This window comes from Falco cherrug, chromosome 5 (genome assembly GCF_023634085.1).
Source record: "Falco cherrug isolate bFalChe1 chromosome 5, bFalChe1.pri, whole genome shotgun sequence".
Classification (NCBI taxonomy): Eukaryota; Metazoa; Chordata; class Aves; order Falconiformes; family Falconidae; genus Falco; species Falco cherrug.
In genome coordinates, this window is record NC_073701.1 from 91122414 (window position 1) to 91144821 (window position 22408).

The 22408-nt window shown below is 39.0% G+C and overlaps 1 protein-coding gene across 9 annotated transcripts in view; it reads right to left on the reverse strand.

Annotated features, from left to right (window-relative positions):
- The window catches only part of KIF21A (kinesin family member 21A), a 92322-nt gene that overhangs the window by 16971 nt on the left and 52943 nt on the right, over positions 1-22408 (reverse strand). For 4 of the 9 annotated variants that reach the window (XM_055711541.1, XM_055711539.1, XM_055711537.1 and 1 more), the window contains 17 exons: positions 21255-21339; positions 20981-21098; positions 19605-19793; positions 18490-18689; positions 17984-18091; positions 17453-17521; positions 17153-17364; positions 16332-16485; positions 15758-15958; positions 13257-13358; positions 11324-11489; positions 10793-10813; positions 6770-6830; positions 6496-6550; positions 4889-5106; positions 756-866; positions 73-201 (listed from right to left, as the gene is read on the reverse strand). In XM_055711541.1, the coding sequence (XP_055567516.1) occupies positions 73-201; positions 756-866; positions 4889-5106; positions 6496-6550; positions 6770-6830; positions 10793-10813; positions 11324-11489; positions 13257-13358; positions 15758-15958; positions 16332-16485; positions 17153-17364; positions 17453-17521; positions 17984-18091; positions 18490-18689; positions 19605-19793; positions 20981-21098; positions 21255-21339 (2199 nt within the window). The remainder of the gene's footprint in view (positions 1-72; positions 202-755; positions 867-4888; positions 5107-6495; positions 6551-6769; positions 6831-10792; positions 10814-11323; positions 11490-13256; positions 13359-15757; positions 15959-16331; positions 16486-17152; positions 17365-17452; positions 17522-17983; positions 18092-18489; positions 18690-19604; positions 19794-20980; positions 21099-21254; positions 21340-22408) is intronic. The other 5 variants (XM_055711538.1, XM_055711543.1, XM_055711542.1 and 2 more) reach the window with 2 other exon arrangements.

Here is a 22408-nt window from a genome sequence, read left to right on the forward strand (position 1 = left end):
ATACTACACTGATAACTTGAGCGCACTTTGTAATTCCCTGGTTGGGGGCTGAGGCTTTCATCTGCGACTTACTTATCCTGCTGAACTGATGTGTTTCCCTGAGAAACAGTAAGACGACTAAAAACATTCATTTCATTACGGGGCCGGCTTGGTGGGGAAGTAGGAGGTGACAGACTAGCCTCTGGGGCTCCAGAATCTGAGCTACAAGAAAAAAAGAACATCTTCTTTAACAGGTTATGAATGGTTAGAGAAGTTAAATGCAACATGCCTCAAATGTTAGATGCTCTTTTCTTAAGCAAATAAATAAAATTATAATGCTAGCTACAGGTATTCCCCAAAGAAGTAATAAACTTCAGACTACAAACTGCTGCAGAGTGCAAGATGCCACAATGTTCAAAGTTTATGCGCTAACATTGAAAGCTCCAGGCAGAAAACACACATATGCAAAATGAAGAAATTCTTACAAAACTGCAGTTCCTTAAAGAAATTGATGGCTTCCTTTAAAAAAAAATAATCATTTGCAAATGCTCCAAAGGACAGTTTTGTAGGGCTCTGCTCCCGAGTTATATTGTACATAAAAATTCTCTAGGGAAAAAAAAAAAAGCCACACACAGAAGTTGAGCAGCGAATAATTTCACTGTCAACAATAAAAACTGTCCTAGAATTAAAGAAATGGAAAAACACAATTTACTTTTTAAGAAAATACACCCAAAGTTTAAATTATGTCAAAGAAAACAAATTTAAAAGAATCTTACAGTTTTTGTTCTTTTGCCTTTGTCTTTTCCATTGTTTTTTCATAGGCCTTTCTCTTTGCCAAAGGTGAAGGCTCAGGCATCTTCTTCTCTGACAGAGATGGCTGTCTAGAACTAAAAGTAAAAGCAATGATTATCTCACTTTAAGGCACTTTACAAACTTGCTTTTCTTACATTAGCTGTCATTCTCCCACTCAGATTTCAAATTTCAGAATGTGCTTAATCTATTACTGTCTCTCTTGAGTCTACGGACTCTGAATTTGTTCTCACATTTTTCCATAAAAAACCACCAAGTTTATTAACTTCACAGTTCATCAACATATAAAGAGCCAGATACTGAATGTGCAAAGGAGATTCACCAATTTGATAATAAAACAGACTGACTGAAAAAAAATAAAAATACAGTAGAGTATGCATCTCAAATTTAGACCACAGAGAAGATGGGAGTTCTGACTAAGATCTACAATTGCAGATTCCACGTATTTCATCTACAATAGTCTACTTACAGACATGAAAAACAGAATCACAATGACTCTTACATATGAATTAAACTTTGCATTAGCATATTCATGTTTCATTATCACATTCAAAATTAGGAAGTGAGAAAAAGTATTTCCCATTGACAGCCTGACTATAATGTTGCTTCTCTTTGTCCACCCTTCCCTTCTTCCTTGCTTTCTGTCCCTCCTTGGTCTCTCTAGTTCTCGCTCTGAAATAATTCCAGTTCACAGTCACTGTGGTCTTTCTCCCAACCTCTTAGTCCCCGTTAAAAATAGCATTAATATTGCAGTCCTGAAATTTTTGCTGACACCCAAATGTCATCATTTCATCAGTAAGATTAAAAAACAAAACCAAGAAAACCCAAACCAAAACAAAACAAAAAAAACCAAAAAAAACCACAAAACAAAACAGAGAGAAGGGAATCTGGATGGATGGTTTCCACTCTTCTGAACTCCATTTCTCACTAGCTGAACAATCAGAAAAATCAACATTTGCTTTGGTTTATCCTTTTTGTCATGTGTTTAGAAGATGTTTCTATGAATAGAAGGACCAGAAAAACTCACTAGAAGAGCAAAAGCAGATTCTGAAGGTGCTTTTCTGCCACACAACTTTATTAAGCAAAGTTCAGTTGGCAGGACACCTGCCTGACACAGTTACTAGCATCTGGCCAGAGTTCTGCAGGCTCTGGATCTGTGTAGCTGCAACTTCTCCACATGAGAAAAGCTGCACCAGTTTCCCCTGGGAGGAAGGATATGCTATGTAAAATTCACCCAGGGACTGGCATGGAGAATAACATGATTTAATGACGACAGCTACTTGACTCAAGTAGCTGAGATCGACTGCCTCAGGAGATCACATGCACACTGAACACGAGCCCTAACTGGAAGGTGAAGGCTCTACCAGTAGGACCTAGTGCCAAGAGAGTCTTCAAGAGACAGAAAAAGGAGGATGAGTGATAACCTGCTGGTTTTCCACAAAAGCCTAGCAGTTAAAGTACACAAAAAGAAGGTGAGAAAGTGTGTTCAATTCCCTCCTCAAGGCCAGAGCACCCATTGCTCTGCAGGCCTCCCTTACCTCTAGGCATACTCTGCAAAGGACATAAAGAGAGGTGGAACAGGACGCACTGCCTCCCTCTCTTTAATGCTGGACCAGTATGCACTTAGGAAGGCAAATGTCCTGGGCTCTCAAAGCAAATCCTATGGTCAGCCTGACAGCTAGATCTTTCAGCAAGGACGACAAACAGATTATAGTCCCTACTGCCACGGTTTCCTACATGTCCACTGTGAACCCACCAGATTAAACAAACCACACCAGAAACTGGAACCCAAGCTCCTCTACCTCACACCAGCATCCTACATGCTCAGACATCCAGCCAGTTCCCTCTTGTTCACTCTCTACCTGCCCCTTGAGTCTTCCATCTCTGACTCCACAGTGGCACATCCTCAGAAGAAAGTGTAAAGACCTTTATCATATCATGAATTCCTTTTGAAAGCCTGGAAATGCAGGTGTTCTAAAAACTCAGCAGTCTTGCTGGAATGAACTTTCTAAGCATGGATGTAAAAAAATGGTGCATGATGTCAATGACCTGAATGAAAAGGAGCAAGGCACACACCCAGTTACAAGTTTCCAGTGCCCTTTTAGATTTTCCAGGATATCAGACATCTGAACAGAGCTGGCACAGGACCTACAGGAGACCACTCTACCCTGAAGAGGCTGGTGTAGACGATCTGAGCATATCAAAAGCAAACAGCACTAGCCATCTTTGTAAACAGAATTCCAACCCGACTAACTGTTGCTCAAGTGCATTTAGATACCTCCCTGAATCACCAGAGATCTGAGAAAACCAAGGAGTTTCCAGAGTGGAGCAGTTTGTACATATGCAGACACCTAGATTTGCACCTAATCATAGAATTAATTTCTGTTACTTCAAGAATGCATGTTTTGGATCACTGTTACTGCTTCTACATCCCTGACTACCACTTCAGTAAGTGGCACAAGGGAGATAATGTTTACTGCAGTTAAGACCACAATCTGCTCCTTAAGAATGTGTTTTATTACAAGAGATATGATGGCACTGCAGGCCCACACAGGATGGCCAGATGGCTCACAAAGGCAACCTTTCTTCAAGAATGACCAGTGACCAGCAAAATCAGCAATCTGTATAAAGCATACTGAGTTCTAGTTTTGAAAAAAGTTAGCTCAGACCGATTGTGGGAATTTTTGATCATTTATCTGCTAACCAATAAAAAAAAAATAATCAAAATATATGTGAAGCCTACTGCTGATTGAATTGATTTACTGCCAGCACGTAATTCTTTTATGTTCAGAGAACACAGTTTTGGGAAAATCCTGTTTTGCCTCATTGCTAGCTCACTTTCATAAATGGATACATTCTAGAAGATGGAGTGAGGCAAAAGTTGGTATTACCTGAGTCTCGGATGCCAGGTCATAACACTTGATGTTTTAAATCTTGAAGCTTCAAATGTCTCTAGTGATCTTACACTAAACTGCTGCAACAAGTGGGTTTCTCCATCTATCCTCACCCCCAAGAGCATCCCTTCCAAGCAGATTCTATTTGTAAAATGCACTGAAGCCATCAGCATGGGTTAATAAATGCTGTCAGCAGTGTTTTACTGTTCATGATTGCCACCTCAAGCACATGCTAGAAATACATAGTAAAAATAATATGAATCGCAAATGTACATTAGATGGAGACTGCTGTAAACATATTATGCAAATAGGATAGACAGATAGTGAAAAAGTCCAGAATCTGTAACATGAAGACAGCTATGGGACAGTTTTTCCATATCATTGAATGTAGCAAGCTCATTCACTTCACGTGTGAGTTTGTGCATTGCAAGAGCTAGTACCTAAAAAGCCAAGAAAAGGGTTTCTAGCATTGAATGGCTAAAAACCAACAGTGATATTGGCAGATATAAAAAGAACAGCCAAAGCAAGTGGAACAAAAGTGTGAGAGAGACCTGCTGGCCCCGAAGTAAAACAACAAAAATAACCTTTTTCATTCTATTTGGCGTCAAGTATTACTTTGAATTAGTAAAACTGTTCTGCAGGTAAGCGTAACCTGCAAATAGAAAGGATTTTTGAGGACTCATAATATCCAACATGTTTCTTTCAACTTTATACTTGCATATTTATTGTTATAGATTACTTCATTTTAAGCATGGTCCACACAAAGTGACTCACAGAAAGTTTCTACCTAATAGTTAGGACCATATACGGATACTATTACTACATTATGTTTTGGGGTGGTTTTTTATTTTAAGCAGATTCTCACTACCTCCCTAGAACGTGCATTTCCCACAGCGCTAATAATGCCAAGTATCCAAGGTACTTGATGGGTTTTTCCCACTACTTAGAAACAAGGCTGCAATAATTTTACTATGACAAAGCAACTTAACAGAACTTATATCTTCAGTAAGAAAAACGTTACAACAGTGCATTTATACTTTCTAGAGTGGTGGTGGTAGAAAAGAAGGAGGAGCTTTGTCAGTATTATTTAGTAAGCTTCAAATATGTCAACCTCCTTTGTAAAGTTAAAATAATAGATTACAAGAAATTGGCAACATGCACTTTTTAAAAGCAAAGGATAATTAGTACAGCATGGCCAAACTTACATGCTGCCTATCTTAGAAGGTAAGCCAGATGGTGGGGAAATAAACTCTCTGTCCCTAGCAGAAGTATCATTTGTGTCAGCAGCCATCCCACTTTCTTGGGTTTCTGCAACTGATGCAAGAGTGCCAGCCAAAGTAGAGTCTGCAGCACTAATGTCAGATACTAAATCGCTGCTGTCTGCATATAGCAATTCCATCTGGGTAGTGGTCCTCCGGCGGGCCTGGAGACAAATAAAAACCAAGCTGCAACTTAAACATTTCACAGTATGTGTCAAGAGTGCTACATTTAAGCTTATCGCTAGCTGGTAATTAGCATCCCCCTCAGTGACTTGGCAACTACCTTTGGAAACTAAATCAAGGAGCTCACCTCCACTCTTTGGCAATGATTTCAGAGAAGGCAAGTCAAATTCAACAGCATGAAACACTGATTTGACAGCTAGTTTCCAAGGTTATCCTTTCAACCAATTACAAGTGCCTGTCAGTACTACAGGAGCACAATATTATTCTCCTAAGGTTTATCCAAATAAAATGTTATAAAGCAGAGAATAAAGCAAAGTGTAAATTTAAATAGCTACAATTATATTTGCCTGACTTCTTATACTGATGCTTTTTCTGATATACAAACTCTGCTTCTTAATGTCAAAAGTAGTTTAGGCCAACATGAATTAAGATTCACTCAGCATTTCAACAATTTGAAAACAACAGAAAAACCTCACAAAGGAGCTAAGCTTTGTGCAACACACCAATTCTTAAAAAAATGGATCATACATATTAGGTGTGATGATGCTGTGAAATTATCATCTATTCCTCAGGGGAAGAAAGGCCACTGCAAAGACAAAGCGCCAGTTTGAACAGAGCCATTACAGAAATGAAGCATTTATTTTATGCCAACGTTTTCAGACCAGACTCCCTCAGTTTAACTGCCCAAAGAGCTGCACACCAACGAACACAACCAATAATGCAAGTCAGCCTAGCTGCATTCCTCCAAGCCAACTGCAGTAAGAAGAGCAGAGGCTGAGCTTCTATTTACTTTGCAAACTCGGGAGCAAAATTGCAATTAGTGCACGTGCTTCCACTTCCCACTGCCATTAACATTAAACTGCAGCAAGCCTAGATATATTCCCCCAATGACAACTGTAATTAAGAGCCTGGAGATCAAACTTGTATTTATTTTATAAACTTCCCTTAGATTTCTATGACCACAGAAACAAATCACAAACAATAAGCTTGTTCACAGTTCCCACTGGCATTAACATTAAACTGCAGCCTAACTAATACTAAACTGCAAATCTACTCCAGTTTGGAGAGCTAGTAATTGGAAGAATGTATCTCTTCCCAAAATTGTAAAAATTCTCAACCACAAAATATTGAAAAGGTACATTTTTATCATTGCTTCTCAGTGAAAAATATCACACAAAAGCATGATACATACAAATCACATTAACAGTATGTCAGTTCATCTTTTGCATGTCTTTGTTCATTAATATCCCTAAAGCAAAGCAAGAGCATTCTTCAGAAGGCGTCATTAAAGTATGGATTATTATAGAGCCATAGAATCACAGAATCATTTTAAAGATGTGTAAACGAATTATCGTCATCGTACACCCTACCTTGCTTTTGGGTTTGACTTCACCACAAAGCTTCAAAAGATCAGAAGATAATGAACTGAAAGAAAAATTGCATCACAGTTGGAAAGAAAATAGTCATATTTTTGCAGAATGCGTATTTTTATTTGATTCTACTGAAATCGTGGGGACAAAGCGTAGCAAACCAAAACAATCTCAGAGGTATCTTCTAATGGATACATGATGTGTTACAAAACAAGGAAGTAACAGTACTTTTTCTAGAACCAGCTCCAGTTACCTGTTAACAAAAACTGCTTACCTTCCTTCTGTCCCAGGACTATGCAATGGGGCATCCTCATCAGTACTATCTTCCAAATTTTCTAGAAAATTTCCAAACAAATAATGTTAGTCTTTCTGTTTACAACAAGGCTCGCAGGTTTTAAGTGCTATACAAAACAGCTCAGAATGCTGAATGTAGATGGACAGCATATAAAAGGCAGGTATTTTCAAAACATCTTGACACACTTGCTAGCCAGTCCCTATTGAATTTTCCTGGTATCTAAACTAATATTTTTCATACAATCTAAATAAATCATACAAGTAGGCATACTATGCCAAATGTGGCCCTCTATCTATTGTACCAGAGCAATGGGAATGACAGAAGACCAGAAATAAATTCTAGAAGGAAATTTGGAAGAAAGGAGATAAAGCAAAGGACACTAACTGCAAGACATGGAAGAAAGAGGATGTAAAACAGCAAGGATGTCTCTTCCTCCTCTTTTTTTGTAATAATATTGCTCTAAGACAGATTCAGCCTGGTATAATAATAAAAAAAAAAGTGTATTTTTAAATACCTACTGAGCAAAGGCTTAGCCTCAGCTTATATAGAACAGCACCATTTGGGATGACAAGAAGCAAGCATTTTATTAGTATATATGCACTTAGATTTCAAAACAGGATGATGCCACCATTCAATGCTATAGAATTGCTTCCTAAAAAGAGAGATTAATTGTATTGAAGTAAACTGTAAAATGAAGCCGTTAAGTAGAAATACTCCTGAAGTAAAATGGGTACACAAACCTGCCCACAAAAGACAAAAGCAGCATGCATGTCTCTCACTAACATAATCAGACATCAGATTAAAGGTCTGCATGCAAACAGTGCAAAACATTAAGCTGCGACAATCAGTCCGTTGTACATATGTACAATCAATTCCAGACAGCTGGGTAAGCAAATCCCTCAACTTGCATATTATTCGAATAGTACATTTTAAGAAGTTTAAGGGACATAGGTAAAACATTCTTGCAAGCAAAGTCCCTTGTTTTTGAACATACTCATGAAATTTTAAGGATTAAATAACCTCCTAATGACATTCCATTACATCTCTTCTTTGTTATTAGAGATGCTTTTTTTACTTTATTTCTGCCAGAAAGCAGATACCATTTGTAATGCACAGAACCAGTGTATTGGGTACCTATACTAAAATAGGTTTGCCCATGTAGATGTTTTAAATGCACATTCACACTCTGGAGAAAGGGAGGAAACATATACTTTCCAGCTGAATTCTGAGAAGGAATGAAGAAAAGGAAAGGAAAATGCTGCTTTCTTGTGTATGCTACATCTAAAAATAGGCAAGAACATTACATCAATCTAGCAACAATGATGCACTTCAGAGGTGTTCAACTGCTGTATTAAACAATGTAACCTTAATTATCAGAAATACAACATTATAAAGAAAGCAGGGTCACAGGAATAGCACTCCTAATTTTCTTTTTTGTTCTACCCTGGATTCAAGCCCACATAAAACCCATTCTATACACATTATTGTTCTAGGTCTTCTGCAAAAGAGAGGAACTAGAGCACTGCTCCTTTCAACAAGGCACAAAAGCAGCATCAATAAAATAAATGCTTTTTTTTTTAAATATAAGATAATATTAAGGTGATGTTACTTCATCCCCTTCTTGTAAAGAACTTGTGACCAGCTTTTACAGGTAACAAAGTAGAAAGTGGGGGATGGCCACAAAATGTGAGATTTTCTTGGTAAGCTCATACCATGTGACCTGACATGTGTTGGTATTTTTCTTCAGTTTGTCTGCAATTCAGCCCCAGGAAGACTGCACAAAACCCCCAGGTAGAAAACAGCAGACAGAATCAACAAAAAGTAAGTAGAACAGGCAGAAAAGCAAGATTCTGCAAGAAGTGAGAAGAGATGAAAGGAGCAATAAAGTTAGTAAAGGCAGAAATTGCTTGTGAGGAGCGGCAGAAATGACTGCTAATAAACCAATGATTGAAGAACAGTGGATAGCTCTTCTAATTATTTGTCTTCATCCTCATGCAAAGACAACTGGACAGTACCAGTACAATGCAGCACACCAGCATAGTTCATCCAGAAGAAACAGCACTTGACCAGCCCTCTCAAGATCTGCACATAGACGGTTGTTAGTCACATCCATGAACCTCCAGATGTCACAGGTGGGAAGGAAAAGCAGCTCCCTCAATTCTTTAAGAAGGAGTCACTCCAGCACTACTCAGGACTCAATTTCACGGTCATTTTAACTCTCCACAAGAGCAGATGGGGTAATGAACGGCAGCCACTTCATCCACAAACTAGGTAGGTGTGCACTCAAATCCCATTTTGAGGGCCAAAGCCTGCACCCGTGATGTACTTTTCTGGAGACTGAACCCTTTTCTTAAATCTATGCTTGAATGCAGGTGCACAACTACACTAGGGAATGCCCAAACTTTTTCAAGCCAAGTGTAATCAAATGGCTAAAAACTTTTGAAGGTATCAGAGCTGAAAGTAGGCATCAAGGGAGTGGGGTTCACCAGCACCTTGGAAGTGCAACCCCTCTCCTTGAGATGGGGCTGGATGGGTACTGCCGCTTGGCTGTCAGGCATCTTGGTGAAACCAGTCTCAGGATCTGCTGCCACCCACACTTCCACCTCTGGGAATCATGTCAGGTTACCAGGGAGCCCCTGCACCAGCAGAGTCCCTGCTAACCAGGCCGGTAGTCTCAGCCTCAGAACCTCACTACAGCAGTGTCTGAACTCCCTGCAGATCAAATGGTTTAGCCACTAGTGATGCGCAACACACATTTTCACTTCGTTTGGATTTCAGTGTGGACTGAGGTTAGTACAGGATAGGCGGCTGAGATACACCGACAGCAAAGTTTCCTTCCTGTAAAGTGTTAGCATAGTCCTCGAGTGGCTTGGGTGTTTTAAAAGCCTCAGATCATGCTTGCAAAGTGTTAAAAAGCTTCTTTAATGAGACATACTCTAGAAAAGTTTTGATGATAGAGCTACTGTCTCAATGCATTTAACAAGGGTCTTTTCACTGTTCGGGTGCTGTTAAAAAGTAAAAGGCTGTCCAAAGCTAAAGAAAATGCAAATGCTAACTTCCTGGCTGGAGGAACATTGCTCTCAAACACGGGTGAGCACATACATGCACACACATTAGGGGACTATTTACATACATTATGATATTATTAACCTTTGAGGTTCCTGAATAAATACTGGCTGTACACAGCAAAATGCCTGACAGATCTTCAGGTGTCACCTGTCAGGAAGCTGGCAAAGTTCTCACCAGCTTACCCTCGATGATGATCTACATGATTTCCAGCAGTCTTGTGCTTTTGACGTGTTTCAGATGCCTATGCAAACTAGCACAGGACAGCATAAGGGGATTAGAAATAACACAAGACAATACAGAAAGAATTGTTACCAACATCAGGAATATTTTTTTCAAGTTTCAAACATAGCCAATTTTGTGGAGGGGAGAAAATAAGTATAATTTATTTGGGAACAATTTAAAAGCAACAACAAAAAAACCAGACTCATCTCCTCAAAATCAGTGAAGTCAGTAACTAAACCCAATTGAAAGAGTGAGATATAATCTGCATTATGTACAATACTTCCATGACAAAAGGAGCTATCTGCAAAAGGTTAAAAATTACCCGCATGTTAAGAATTACTAGTCTTTCAGATGTAAAAAGATTTTGTCACCAAAAAAAGCAGAATTTGTCACAACTACAGCAGTAATGTATCACAAAAGAGATTTATGTTATCTAAACATACTATATGTTTGTAAGCAGCAAGTCCTAAATTTGCAACACAGCTCTGCTTACTGTGTTCACTTCTTATCTGACAAATCTAACTAACATGAGAGCTATGGGTAGTTTCAGAAAGGAAGAAATGCTCTGTAAGCTCATGATAATGAGTACATTTACAGAATAGGTCATGCAAACTTCACCGCTTACAAATTCTAAGATGCACCAGTTAGTGAACGTGAACAAATTAGTAACTCATGCAGCTGTACAGTACACAGAAAGCTAAACATACTTACCCAGCGGTATGCTATCTAGGTCTGTGTAAACAACAGCAACAAGGAAACAAAAGCAACATTCCAATCAAAACATATCCATTTATAAAGAGAAATAAAACAAAAGTACCCAAATGCAGTCTAAATTTCTCTTAATATCATCTCATGAAAAGTAGAATAGATGCTGTAACAGGCATATGATGCCACTTTCAAAATCACTAGCATATGATTGAACAGAACGCATATTTAGAATTTGACATTCAGAAGTTAAAAGCATACCAAATTGTAAAAGCATAGTCTTTTGTAAAAATAACAAGCAGATTATTTGAATTTTAAAAGGCTCAATAATAAAAACACTTTTTTGTTTCCTACGTTTCACTGCCAAGGGGCTATATTTAAAAATTACATACATGCACATCAATTGTGAATAGCATTTAAGATGTTAAAATACAGCATCTATTCAGAAAAGAAATAGCCTAGAATGCCCAGTATAGCATGCAGGAAAGGCACCATGACATGCAGCAGACTACTCAGAATACAAGATGACAAAATTACCTTGCAAAGCATGACCCAGCAAAGCATCAAGTTCGGGATTTAACTCAGCTTTTTCTTTTAGCATATGAAACAGCAGTTGGTTTTGAGTAGCACTAGTAATTTCTGTCTGCTTAAGGCGTCCCTCAAGAACTTTGATCTGAGCTTCCTTCTGAGCTGCTTGGAGACCCTAGGAGAGAAGGAAAAGTTTTATCACAACTCTTTTGTTACAAAATGAGAATTGCCAAAGCTTTTTAAAAATTACAACACAAACATGTACATTGAACCTTCTTCTCACATCTTGAAGATCAAGTGTCCAAAACAACTACAAAAAAAGTCTAAAAAGACTAAAAGGTTATTGCTTTTTTTTTTTTTCTTAAAAAGACTTATTAAGCAATCATTTAACTTGTGTTCCTCAGACTCTGCCTTGCAAATATCCATCTAATGGCTAAGTTGGAGATTACTCCCAAGTACAGTTTATAGACTGATTTATTTAAAAGCAGCAAGCATCAGGAAAAAAAAAAAAGCTCTATTTTTCACAAACAAGTACTTTTTTTTCATTATTACCTACAATAATCTGTAACAAACAGAAAAGAAAAGCCAAACAAAACCCACCCAAAGCCAGAACCACAATCTTTCCTACAGAACCACTCAGTGAACCTCCAGCTTCTGCTGAAAGATCTCATGCCTGACTTAATCATCAATTCTAAGGGAACTTTGCTAGAACCACGGATTAGTAGAAACTTTTTAGTTGTAGAAAACGTAGCCAAAGAAATTTAGAGAGAATGGTTTCCGAACAGGAGAAACAGTAGGGAAAAAAGAAGGTACAACACATCTTCTCAAAGACTTGTAGGCTAACAGAGGACTTTGAGTGCTAGCGCTTGAGAAGTGTAGTACTATGGACTCACACATTAGATTCTGATTTTATCATGAACCAAAACAACACAATAGACACATTTTGCATGTGGAAACAAACAATAGACAGCAGACATGACCAATTTTGCAGAAAAAATGCACTCTCGCTTTTTCTACACAACAATTACTTATGAGAAAGAGGAGAAACCTTCAATAATGCAGCTTTTTATCACGATAAGGAGAAATTGTTAACAGAGTAAGTCAGGGGCACTTTTCTCACATTAACACTACTGCCAGGAATTAGTTATCCATTCTACTCACCCAGCAGATGAAAAAAAATCAAAAGACTGAAATTTGCAGAAGTCAGTGCGATTGTGGGAACTTTCTTTCCCCCCCCTTTTTTTTTTAATTAAAAAAACACAAAATTTTATTACCTGCATAGTGATTAATCAAGAATGCAAAAAAAAAAGAACAGAATGGGTCAGTGGGACTGTGCCAAAGCCCAATCCAATACCCTTGAAATCATTCATTTCATTCAATGACACTGAGTGTGGCCTCCAAACAGAAAGAAAAGCAGCAGCAAGAGCACATACGTGTGCACAGTATTATAAACTGCAAATACTTATTTTGAAAATATTAATCCCCAAAGATTTCAGAAAAAGCCCCTATTGCTCTACTCAAAAGTAGAAGCTCAACTAAAGTATGCCATGCATCAATATATACATTAAAACAAACTTCGAGGCTTTAAAAAAAAAATATCTAAGGAAATGGCTGAGTTAGTCTTTAAAAAAAAGCCCTCTTTAGGAGCTTGTTGAAAACCATAGAAAGAGGTTTATTTGATTATGAAAAGCTACTGCTGTTATGGGAACAACATGAGGTAATTAGTACAGTGAAGTAGGCTCTGCTGAGGGTCAAAAAACAGGCAACAGGTTGAAGGGGACAACAGATCTCGAGGGCCTTCACACTGAGAACCTGCATGACTCCACAGTGTTGACCAGCTTTACTATGTCTAGCGTGCATTAGTCAGTCTTTATGTCAGCACAGCTGTGCTTGTGGTACATGCCATAGTCCTGGCACACAAAGATTCCACTTAATACATTACCTTATTGATACCCATTGTGAGGAAGTGATCAAGCAAATATCGAGCTTCTGTCAAAGTGCAAGCATTAATCACTGCTGTTACATCCAAAGTCTCTCCTTCTTCCTACACGTGCAACAATAAAACCAGATTGTGAAAAATGCTTTAAAAAAAAATATATCATTACAGTAATCATAGAAAAAAGAAACAGTGAAGATGCTGCAATATCACCCAGTGCATGCCCCCTTGGTACCCCTAAACCACACCTGAAAAATTTACTTTCCAGACTATCCTCAAAACATCCCACAGTGCAGACTCTGCAGCCTTCCCAGCTTTTTCCAGCGTTTCAGTTCCTTTCCTATTCAAAAGTTCTTACCAGCCTCCAACTCAGAGCCCTTCTTTCTGCAGGTTAAGCTATTCACAGTGGATACAGAAACGAGTGCATTTCTTTACTCCCTGCTGCCTTCCTGCATTTGAAGACTTCTCCCCCAGTCTTTTCCTCATTTTTCTTTTGATTATGCTCGGTCAGTATTAAGAATTCTGGTACCCTTAAAAATTATTAAGCCTTTTGTGTTCACTACTTCTTTACTCGTAGAGTCCTGTAACCTTGCACTATACTGCTCAAAATTCAAGAAAGCCTGATGTAAGTAAAGTAGTAGAAGCTGCTAGTGATGTAACATGCACTAAAGCACAGCTCAGTCCAAGGTGGGAGAGCGAGAACTGGCTGCTCACACTTGGACAGCTGCACTCTTCGCTGGGTCAGAAACTGGCTGGCCGGCCGGGCCCGGCGGGTGGTGGTGAGCGGAGTTACATCCCGCTGGCGGCCGGTCACAGCTGGTGTCCCCAGGGCTCCGTGCTGGGGCCAGCCCTGCTTAATGCCTTTATCAATGACCTGGGCGAGGGCACCGAGCGCACCCTCGGCCAGTTTGCAGGTGGCACCGAGCTGGGGGCAGCGCTGATCTGCTGGGGGGCAGGAGGCTCTGCAGAGGGGTCTGGGCAGGCCGGGCCGATGGGCCGAGGCCACTTGTAGGAGGTTCAACAGGGCTCAGTGCCGGGTCCTGCCCCTGGGTCACACCAGCCCCACGCAGCGCGACAGGCTGGGGCAGGGGGCTGGGAACTGCCTGGGGGGAAAGGGCCTGGGGGGGCTGGGTGACAGCCCTGGGCATGAGCCAGGAGGGTGCCCGGGGGGCAAGGCGGCCAACGGCATCCTGGCTTGTGCCAGGGACAGTGCGGCCAGCAGGACCAGGGCGGTGATCGTCCCCCAGTACTGGGCACTGGTGAGGCCGCACCTCGAACACGGGGTTCAGTTTTGGGCCCCTCAGTGCAAGACAGACATCGAGGTGGGGGAGCGTGTCCAGAGAAGGGCAACGGAGCTGGTGAAGGGTCTGGAGCACAAGCCCTGTGAGGAGCAGCTGAGGGAGCTGGGGTGGTTCAGCCTGGAGGAGGAGGCTGAGGGGGGACCTCACTGCTCGCTGCAACTCCCTGACAGGGGCTGTAGGCAGGGGCGGGGATCGGTCTCTTCTCCCAGATAACAAGCAACAGGACAAGAGGACACTGTCTCAAGTTACACCAGGGGAGGTTTAGATTGGATATTAGGAAAAAAAAATTCACTGAAATAACAGTCAAGTATTGGAACAGGCTTCCCAGGGAGGTGGTAGGTGGTGGGATCACCATCCCTGGAGGTATTACACATGCATGCAGTGCTTAGCAACATGGTTTAGTGGTGGACTTGGCAGTATTAGTTTTACAGTAGGACTTGGTGATCTCAAAGGTCATTTCCAACCTAAATTATTCTATGATATAAAAATATTGATAATTACAATTCAGACTTCATGCTACCATGTGCCACAAGACCTATGAGGTAGTATGTGGTGGACTCTTCCTGCCAGATCATGAAGGTATGATGCACATTATAAGAATTTTCACATATGGATTTCACAGCTTTTGGCAATATTAAAATTTCCATGTCAATCGTAATAGACAATTTCCTTTTACTAAATTACTATTTGACAAGTCAATCCTAAACATTTAACTCTGCCTGAAAAGGCTCTTTATAGTTATAGAAAGCCACTGTTCATAATTGAAAATATACTAAAATGCAACATAAATAATTTACATAGTTTCTCACATACAAAACTATTTAAATATACTCAAAGTATACAAAAACAATTCAAGGTAGGGGAAGCATATCAACAGATGCAGGAAAAGGATACAAGCTGTTAGCCTTCAGTCCCAAAAATAATATTAATTCAATGGCAGCAGAAAAGAAAGCATCACCTTTGCCATTTAAAAGCTTTGCAATCTTAACTTGCATTACACTATTGACACTAAAACTCAGATTTCAAAGTTCAGTTGTATGAAAACTCATTTGAAACTTCACCTAAGTTTTCACCATTTTTTACTTCCTCATTCAATAGTTATACAGCCAAAACAAAATTCATTTCTAAATGAGAGCATTTTTAAGGCTTACACTGTTGTTTTTTCTTTTCTGCATTTTACCATTTTTGCATTTATATTTGACCTACCTTTGCTTCCTCCATTTGCATAATGTTTGCTTGGCAGTCAGAAATGCTGTCGTTAATGTAGTCTATATTCGCAGTTAGTGATTCCATCTCTTCATTTATGTTTTGGACATTTCTATCTGCTTCACTGCCACCCCCATCCTTGATGAGCTTCTCCCTTTTCTTTGAAAGCTTTTCTCTTCTTTTTGTAAGTTCTTCACGTTGCTGTTTTCCCCAAAGACGTAATATTACATAAAAAGGAATTAGTAAACACTTAGGGCATTTAAGCACAGTATTGTTTTGTTTTCTTTTCTTTGTTATACTTCAACTAACATTATTTCTATAGGAGGAAGTTATACAGATGAATATATTAATATATTTGCGTAAGATCCCATTAATCTGCTTTTTATTTCTTACTAAAGCACAGCAATCCCATGTTCAAATGCTTTCTGGAGTTAAGAGCATCTTCATTGACTGCAATGTGTTCCAAGCCAATTTGCCTACACCACCAACTCAGCAACTCATTTACAGCAAACATAAATGCACGGCTCGGTCTTAATAGGATGATACAGCCAACAGCACGTAGTAGAACACCCACCGTAAGTAACCTGTTCATATCTGCCTCCATATTGGAAATAGTCATTCTCTGCATAATGATATCTGTCACTCTGCGTTCAAGTAACTGCCACTTCATCCTGGCTGCCTTTGAGGAGTAAACTCTGCTTGTCACTGCTTTCCGTTGATATTTCTTCCTGTGATAAATTCAAGAGAAACATACAGCTAAGTCTAAAGTAGTCCAGTTACACATTTGAAAGTGGACATGAACAGCCCAGAATATTTTTCACAGACAAATTTCTTGCAGAATTTCTTGCAGTTTTTCATTGCGTCAGACAGCTACCATCACCCAGCCCTGAGCTCTACTGCATTCTAATACACTGCATTTGAAAAACAGGTATCAAACACTGTGGCATCCTATATGATGCACCATTGAAATCAAATGCCATCTAAGAGTTGTTCCCTATTTAACAAGGAGATCAGATTCAAGATTTCAAACCACAGTAAAAGATCACCAATAAACCAAATACGTTAATTGTGCTATCCAACAAATTTTTCTTTGTACTTAAGAACACTGCAGGCATTGGACCACCATAGGCATTACTCTTTAAGAACAGATTAACTGGATTTTGAAATTTGGGGGTTTCTTAATGTTCTTTAATGTCATTTTATATCATCCCACACTGTCTTAAACCCACAAAACTCAAATTGCATTTGAGACTGGTAAAATGCCCCATTTTATGAGCATTACGTGACAGCAGTTTGAAAAATAACTACAATATGTATCACCACGACATTATCTGCTAGGAAGTCCATGCAATTTTCATTTCTCATAAGAGACTACTAAACCGTTTTAATCCTCACCCTGTTCCATTTGTTGCAGTTACAGATAATGCTTGAACCCTTGCAACAGGAATTCTCATCTTCTGCTGTGCTGCTGTTCTTGAACCATCGTGCTCGACTGATGAGCTAGAACTTGCTTCCTGCATAGGATGCTCAGGCAGACTCAGCTTTCGACTTACTTTTCCTGCCACTTTATCAGACAGAGGCCTTACTTGCCGACGAAGGGCTGTAACCTGAAACAGTGTGAAGGCAGAATTACCTCTCCCCAAAACTGCATTATAAGTCACAGCAATGTATATAATTGCTGGTTTACCACAATACCTCTTCAGTTTTGCGACGTAAAATAACTTCTTGATTTCTTTTCTGAGCTTCCAGAAGCTTGAGTTGATGCTGTGAAAAAATACAAGCAGCTCATGATATTTTTTCCATTATCTGCCACAAGGACTGAACTGTACTAAAAAAACCTTTACATACTAAAACAAGTTTGCAAAACTGTTGTGATGTGAAGTGGTCAAGTCACAATTGTTTCTTGCTCTTTCTGGTGCAGAATGATAACAAGCGTTTCACTATGTGAATTCTCTACCAAAAAGAATACTTGCATGGAAGTAAGGTGGTAGCAACAGTTTTGTTAAGATTTACTAAAAAAAAAATAAAATAATACCGATATACATGTTCAATAAGCTTTCTATTTTTTGTTGCGCTTAACACCTGAAGCTAGGAACTGAGTTACAGAAGGCAAACCAAATTATGTTTGCTGAAAATACAGTGAATGCATATACACATGGTGTGTGCCTGCAAGCAGATGCACATCATAATGATAGATGCTTATCTAGTTCTTTATCTCTCAATCACCTCTCGTTTGCGTTGCTCCTTTTTAAGCTGTGCAATCTCTCTGTTTCTTCTAGATTCAGTCATCCTAGCTTTCTCCTGCTCTTCTTTCATTTGTTTCATCAAGCGAACCTGTAAAGAGGTCATCACTTAGAAAAGCTGTTTACACTGAAGTGCTGTTCCCTGCCCTGACTCACATAGTTTCTCCTCAAATTGCCATCTTCCAGTATATTACATGCTTTTAGCAATATACCTCCTCTACCTATTGTGTCTTCTTCACTCAGTGCTAAAAAACAACTAATAAGCTGTGCAAGCTTCTCCACGTTTGATACTGTATAATTTCTGTTCATTAAGCCTAAAAGCCACCCCTCTCCCCCAGGAATAGCCTAGTCTTCATAACTTTTCTGTTTTCAGACTTCCAAGCAGCTGACAGCAAGAACAGAGTTAACCAGTAGATAAATGCACAGGAGATTTCAACCCACTTTTCAGTAAACATTCATTGTACAACACTTCAATATACTGACACATACCTTGGTTTTCTTCATTTCTGTCACCTCTTGCTGCAGTTTCTTCAGTTGCTTTTCATATTGAGACTGATTTTTAAGCAATCGTGCATGTTCCTTTTGTGCTGTTTGAAGTCTCTGCAGTTCTTTATTCATGGCTTGGAGTTTCTTCTCATATTCTGACTTTATCTTTTTTGCCTTTTCTTCTGAGTAGGTCTCTACAGAACCTAGAGCAAAAGGGTATACTTAATCTGTTTTTGTTCGGGACATTTTCACTTTGCCAGCCACAGCAGATGACTGCTCCCCCTGCTTTTAACATTACCTGGACTGTCTTTGAAAAAATTTATTTGTCTCTAGCTCCTGTCACCTGCACTGCTTCGAACTTTCCACCTTGTATACATTCTTAGCTAAGAGATCAGGTATTAACACTTTCCTTCTGATTTCTTTGCACTAGACAACAAATATCTGAGCACCTGAAGACACAGATACACACATACGTGCATAAGATCGTAATGACAGTCCCAAGAGCCATCAGGCCTAGCATACTTTTTCTGGCACTGATCAAAAGGGAAGGTCTAAGGAAGAATAAAGGAACAGCAAAAGCATAACAGTATATAACTATAAAGCATATATATTTTTTAAAAAGAAAGAAACAAACAAACCACTTCCCCTAGTACTCTCCCAAAGTTAAACTATTTGAGGCTTAGGACTTCCTCAGTCAAGATTTAGGTTTTCATCTCAATATTATTACATATTCAAAAAAGTTTGGTCAATAAAACATCTATGAACGGCTGCTGATCCCAGTTCTTGTTTTTATGCAAATGAAAAGAAACGGGAACGGAGGAGCAGGAAAGAACTTTAAATTCAGGAACTCTCTCAAGGACAATGCTAAAATGAGAGGTTCTAGGAAACTGAAAAGGTTTACTCAACCAAATCAAATACCTAACAGCAGCAATATCTTTTTTAAAAAAATATATCTCAATTTTGGTAGAAACTAGAATGAGTAAAGTATGATTCACTAGTATTACGGATACAAACTTATTTCTGTTTTCTGCAAATTCTTGTTAGTGAGGGAAGTAGCAAACAATTCAACTTGAATATCTTACACAGCATCTGGAATCAAATGACTTCGTACTTCTTACCCAAGTTTTGAAGAACCTGATCCCTTTCAAGCTGAGTGTCTCGAATTTTATGTTGTAGCATCATTAGTTTCTCTTCATATTGTTTTTTCAGTGTTTGCAACCTTCGCTGGCTGTTCTCTAGCTCATCTATCAGTTTCTGTTTAATAGCTATTTCACAGGTGATATTTGCCAAGTCAGCCTGATAATTTTCTAAAATAAAAAGATTTGAGTAATTAAAAATCAAGACTTCTGTTAAAGTAATAGTGAGGATCACATAAATATAGATACCCCCTGCAATGTTAGGGGTCATTTCCTGACGTGTAAATTTTGCATAGGAGAATTCTACACAAAGCACAATTCAGCAAGCAAAACTATCATCTGCCATTCACAATAAAGTCTGCTCCTTAAACACTCTCCATCCTAGAACTGGGCAAGAAGTAGGGAAAGGTATCTCTCATTGGATCACAGTTGTCCATATGTTGTAATTACTCACATTTAAATGTCAACATCAGTAATCTGTCCTTCCCTATATAAAAGACTGTGAGACTTCAGTCACGGCTCAGGGTTGGAGAGTAACTGTCATTCAGAAACCCATCAGGTTATAAAAGGAGTATTTGACTGCTGGCAGACTGCAAGGGAAGACTTTCCCTTCTCTAGTTCTTAGAAAGACACATCCAAAATTCTGAGAAGAGAGGAGCCACCTCAGTCATGGTAGCGGAATGGCGAAGGGAATAAGAAAAGTAGGAGGAAAAAGTAAGGAAAAAAGACTAACCCACGTGATCAGTTTATAAATGTTTAATTTCTTCAGTCAATTAGGTCATTTTTTGGCTTAAGATTATATGCTCCAGAATAAAGAGATCAGTTGACGATTTTTTTTCAGGTTCTGCAACTCCTGCTAATGGTTTGTGTGACTTTCAAACAAGAAGGAACCAACAGACTTGGTTTCCCATTCGGCCCGACTCACATGAGAGAGTTGCTGGTGATGCAGTCTCTGACTCTAGCAGTCCTAACTTGCTTGCCACATGAAAATAAGGAAGGCTAATGGTCTTCCAGCCTTTCAAAATTAAATTCTACCCATTTCCAAATTAGCTGAATGGGAGCTATCACCTTGGTGATTAGTCTTGAGACATTAAAATAACCCAGTACTCAAACCTTACACTTCCAATATTCTAACCAAGAAAAACATGTTTTCAAATACCTGATGGCTTCTGATCAATTTTAAAGCCAGTACTGGGACACCAGTACTGAATTCATTGAACAGTACAAGAATTCATTGAACATACAACTCAGAGAATTATGGACCGTGGGTTGACAACATGCTATCTTGTCCTACACCAAAGCCCAAGGAATGACAGATAATATCTGTAAAAGTCTACAGAATATTGCACTGACATCACCTTTTTCATCAGAGTCAGAATCTGATTCATCTGAACTTTCAACAACTTCCATGATATCTTCATCCTCATCATCTTCTTCCTCATCATCCTCATGTTCACTTACTTCCTGAGTTTCCTCCTACGAAACGTACAAAATAAAAGATGTTGAAGCATACCCACACTTTTCCACCCCTGTGAAGCCACAGTATTCACCTGACCCATTCCTAATTTCCTTTCTATAACCTTGCAAATCTTTAGACAGTGAACAAGTAAACCAAACACTTTAAATACTTACTGCTTCCAATTCATTATTCTCTCTCTCCGAAGTGCCTTTTTCATCTCTCTTCTCCTGTTCGTTATCTGTGTTATCCTCCTTAACACTAGCAGAAGAGGCAGACACAAAATATTCACAACCTGAAATGGCACGGACTTCCCATCCCCCAAACCAACAAGTTGTAATTCCAAATAAAGATGAAAACCAAAGTTTAGTTAGACAATGATACAGGTGTTGGGCATGGGTAAAACACAACTTCCAAACTCTGGCAGGTAATACAATAATGCTTAATTACTCTTAATTTTAGCTTGCAATATAATATTAATGATCAGCACATCGATTTAGGACATATTGCACAACTGGGACAATCAGAATACATATCTTCATATACCGCAGCAGTACTCATTTTGCATGGAAGTTGCAGTGTACCCAGGACAGCATTTACAAAACAAAGAAAGAACATTGTGTGCAGGTACTACAAACATTACAGGTATGGCTACACTCTCAAGCTATAACAGAGCCTACTGTGCTTACAATCATCTGAAAAATTTACGTATAAGCCTTAAACAATATGCTAATTTATCATACTATAACTACTCTTTTGATCAGTTATCTACTTTGACGTCAAAGGAATGCTCAAAATAGGCATTGACAGAAAACCAAAAAGAGTTGAGAAATACTAATTTTTTGCAATAGGACTGTCAGTCTCAAAAAGAAAATTTTCCCAGCTATTAAGATTTGAACCATAGTATGGAAATATACTAAAAACTTATCCAAAGTACCTCTATATTCTTTCCTCTTTTGGCAACCTGAAATGTGAAGGTTTATGCAAATTACAGTAGGATTTTTTGTGTGTTTTGTTTTAAAGGTTTAGTGTATTACCTATTAGGACAAGTTTGACTGGTTTTAAGTGCATGTTTGACACATCACATGCAAAATGTAAAATTCAAAAATCAATGGCACTCCACAAATTGTCACGGACCAAATGTCAGTTCCTCTGGCACTAACATATGCAAAACCCAAACCACCCCCAATAGATGGGATATCATGACAGAACAGGGCTAGACACCATAGAGGGTAATAATGAAAAAATGTGGTTAGGATTGCATAATGTGGAACCCACCTCACCTAACCTCAGCTGCAAAAAAGTTTGGCAAGTTACGTGCTGTCACTGA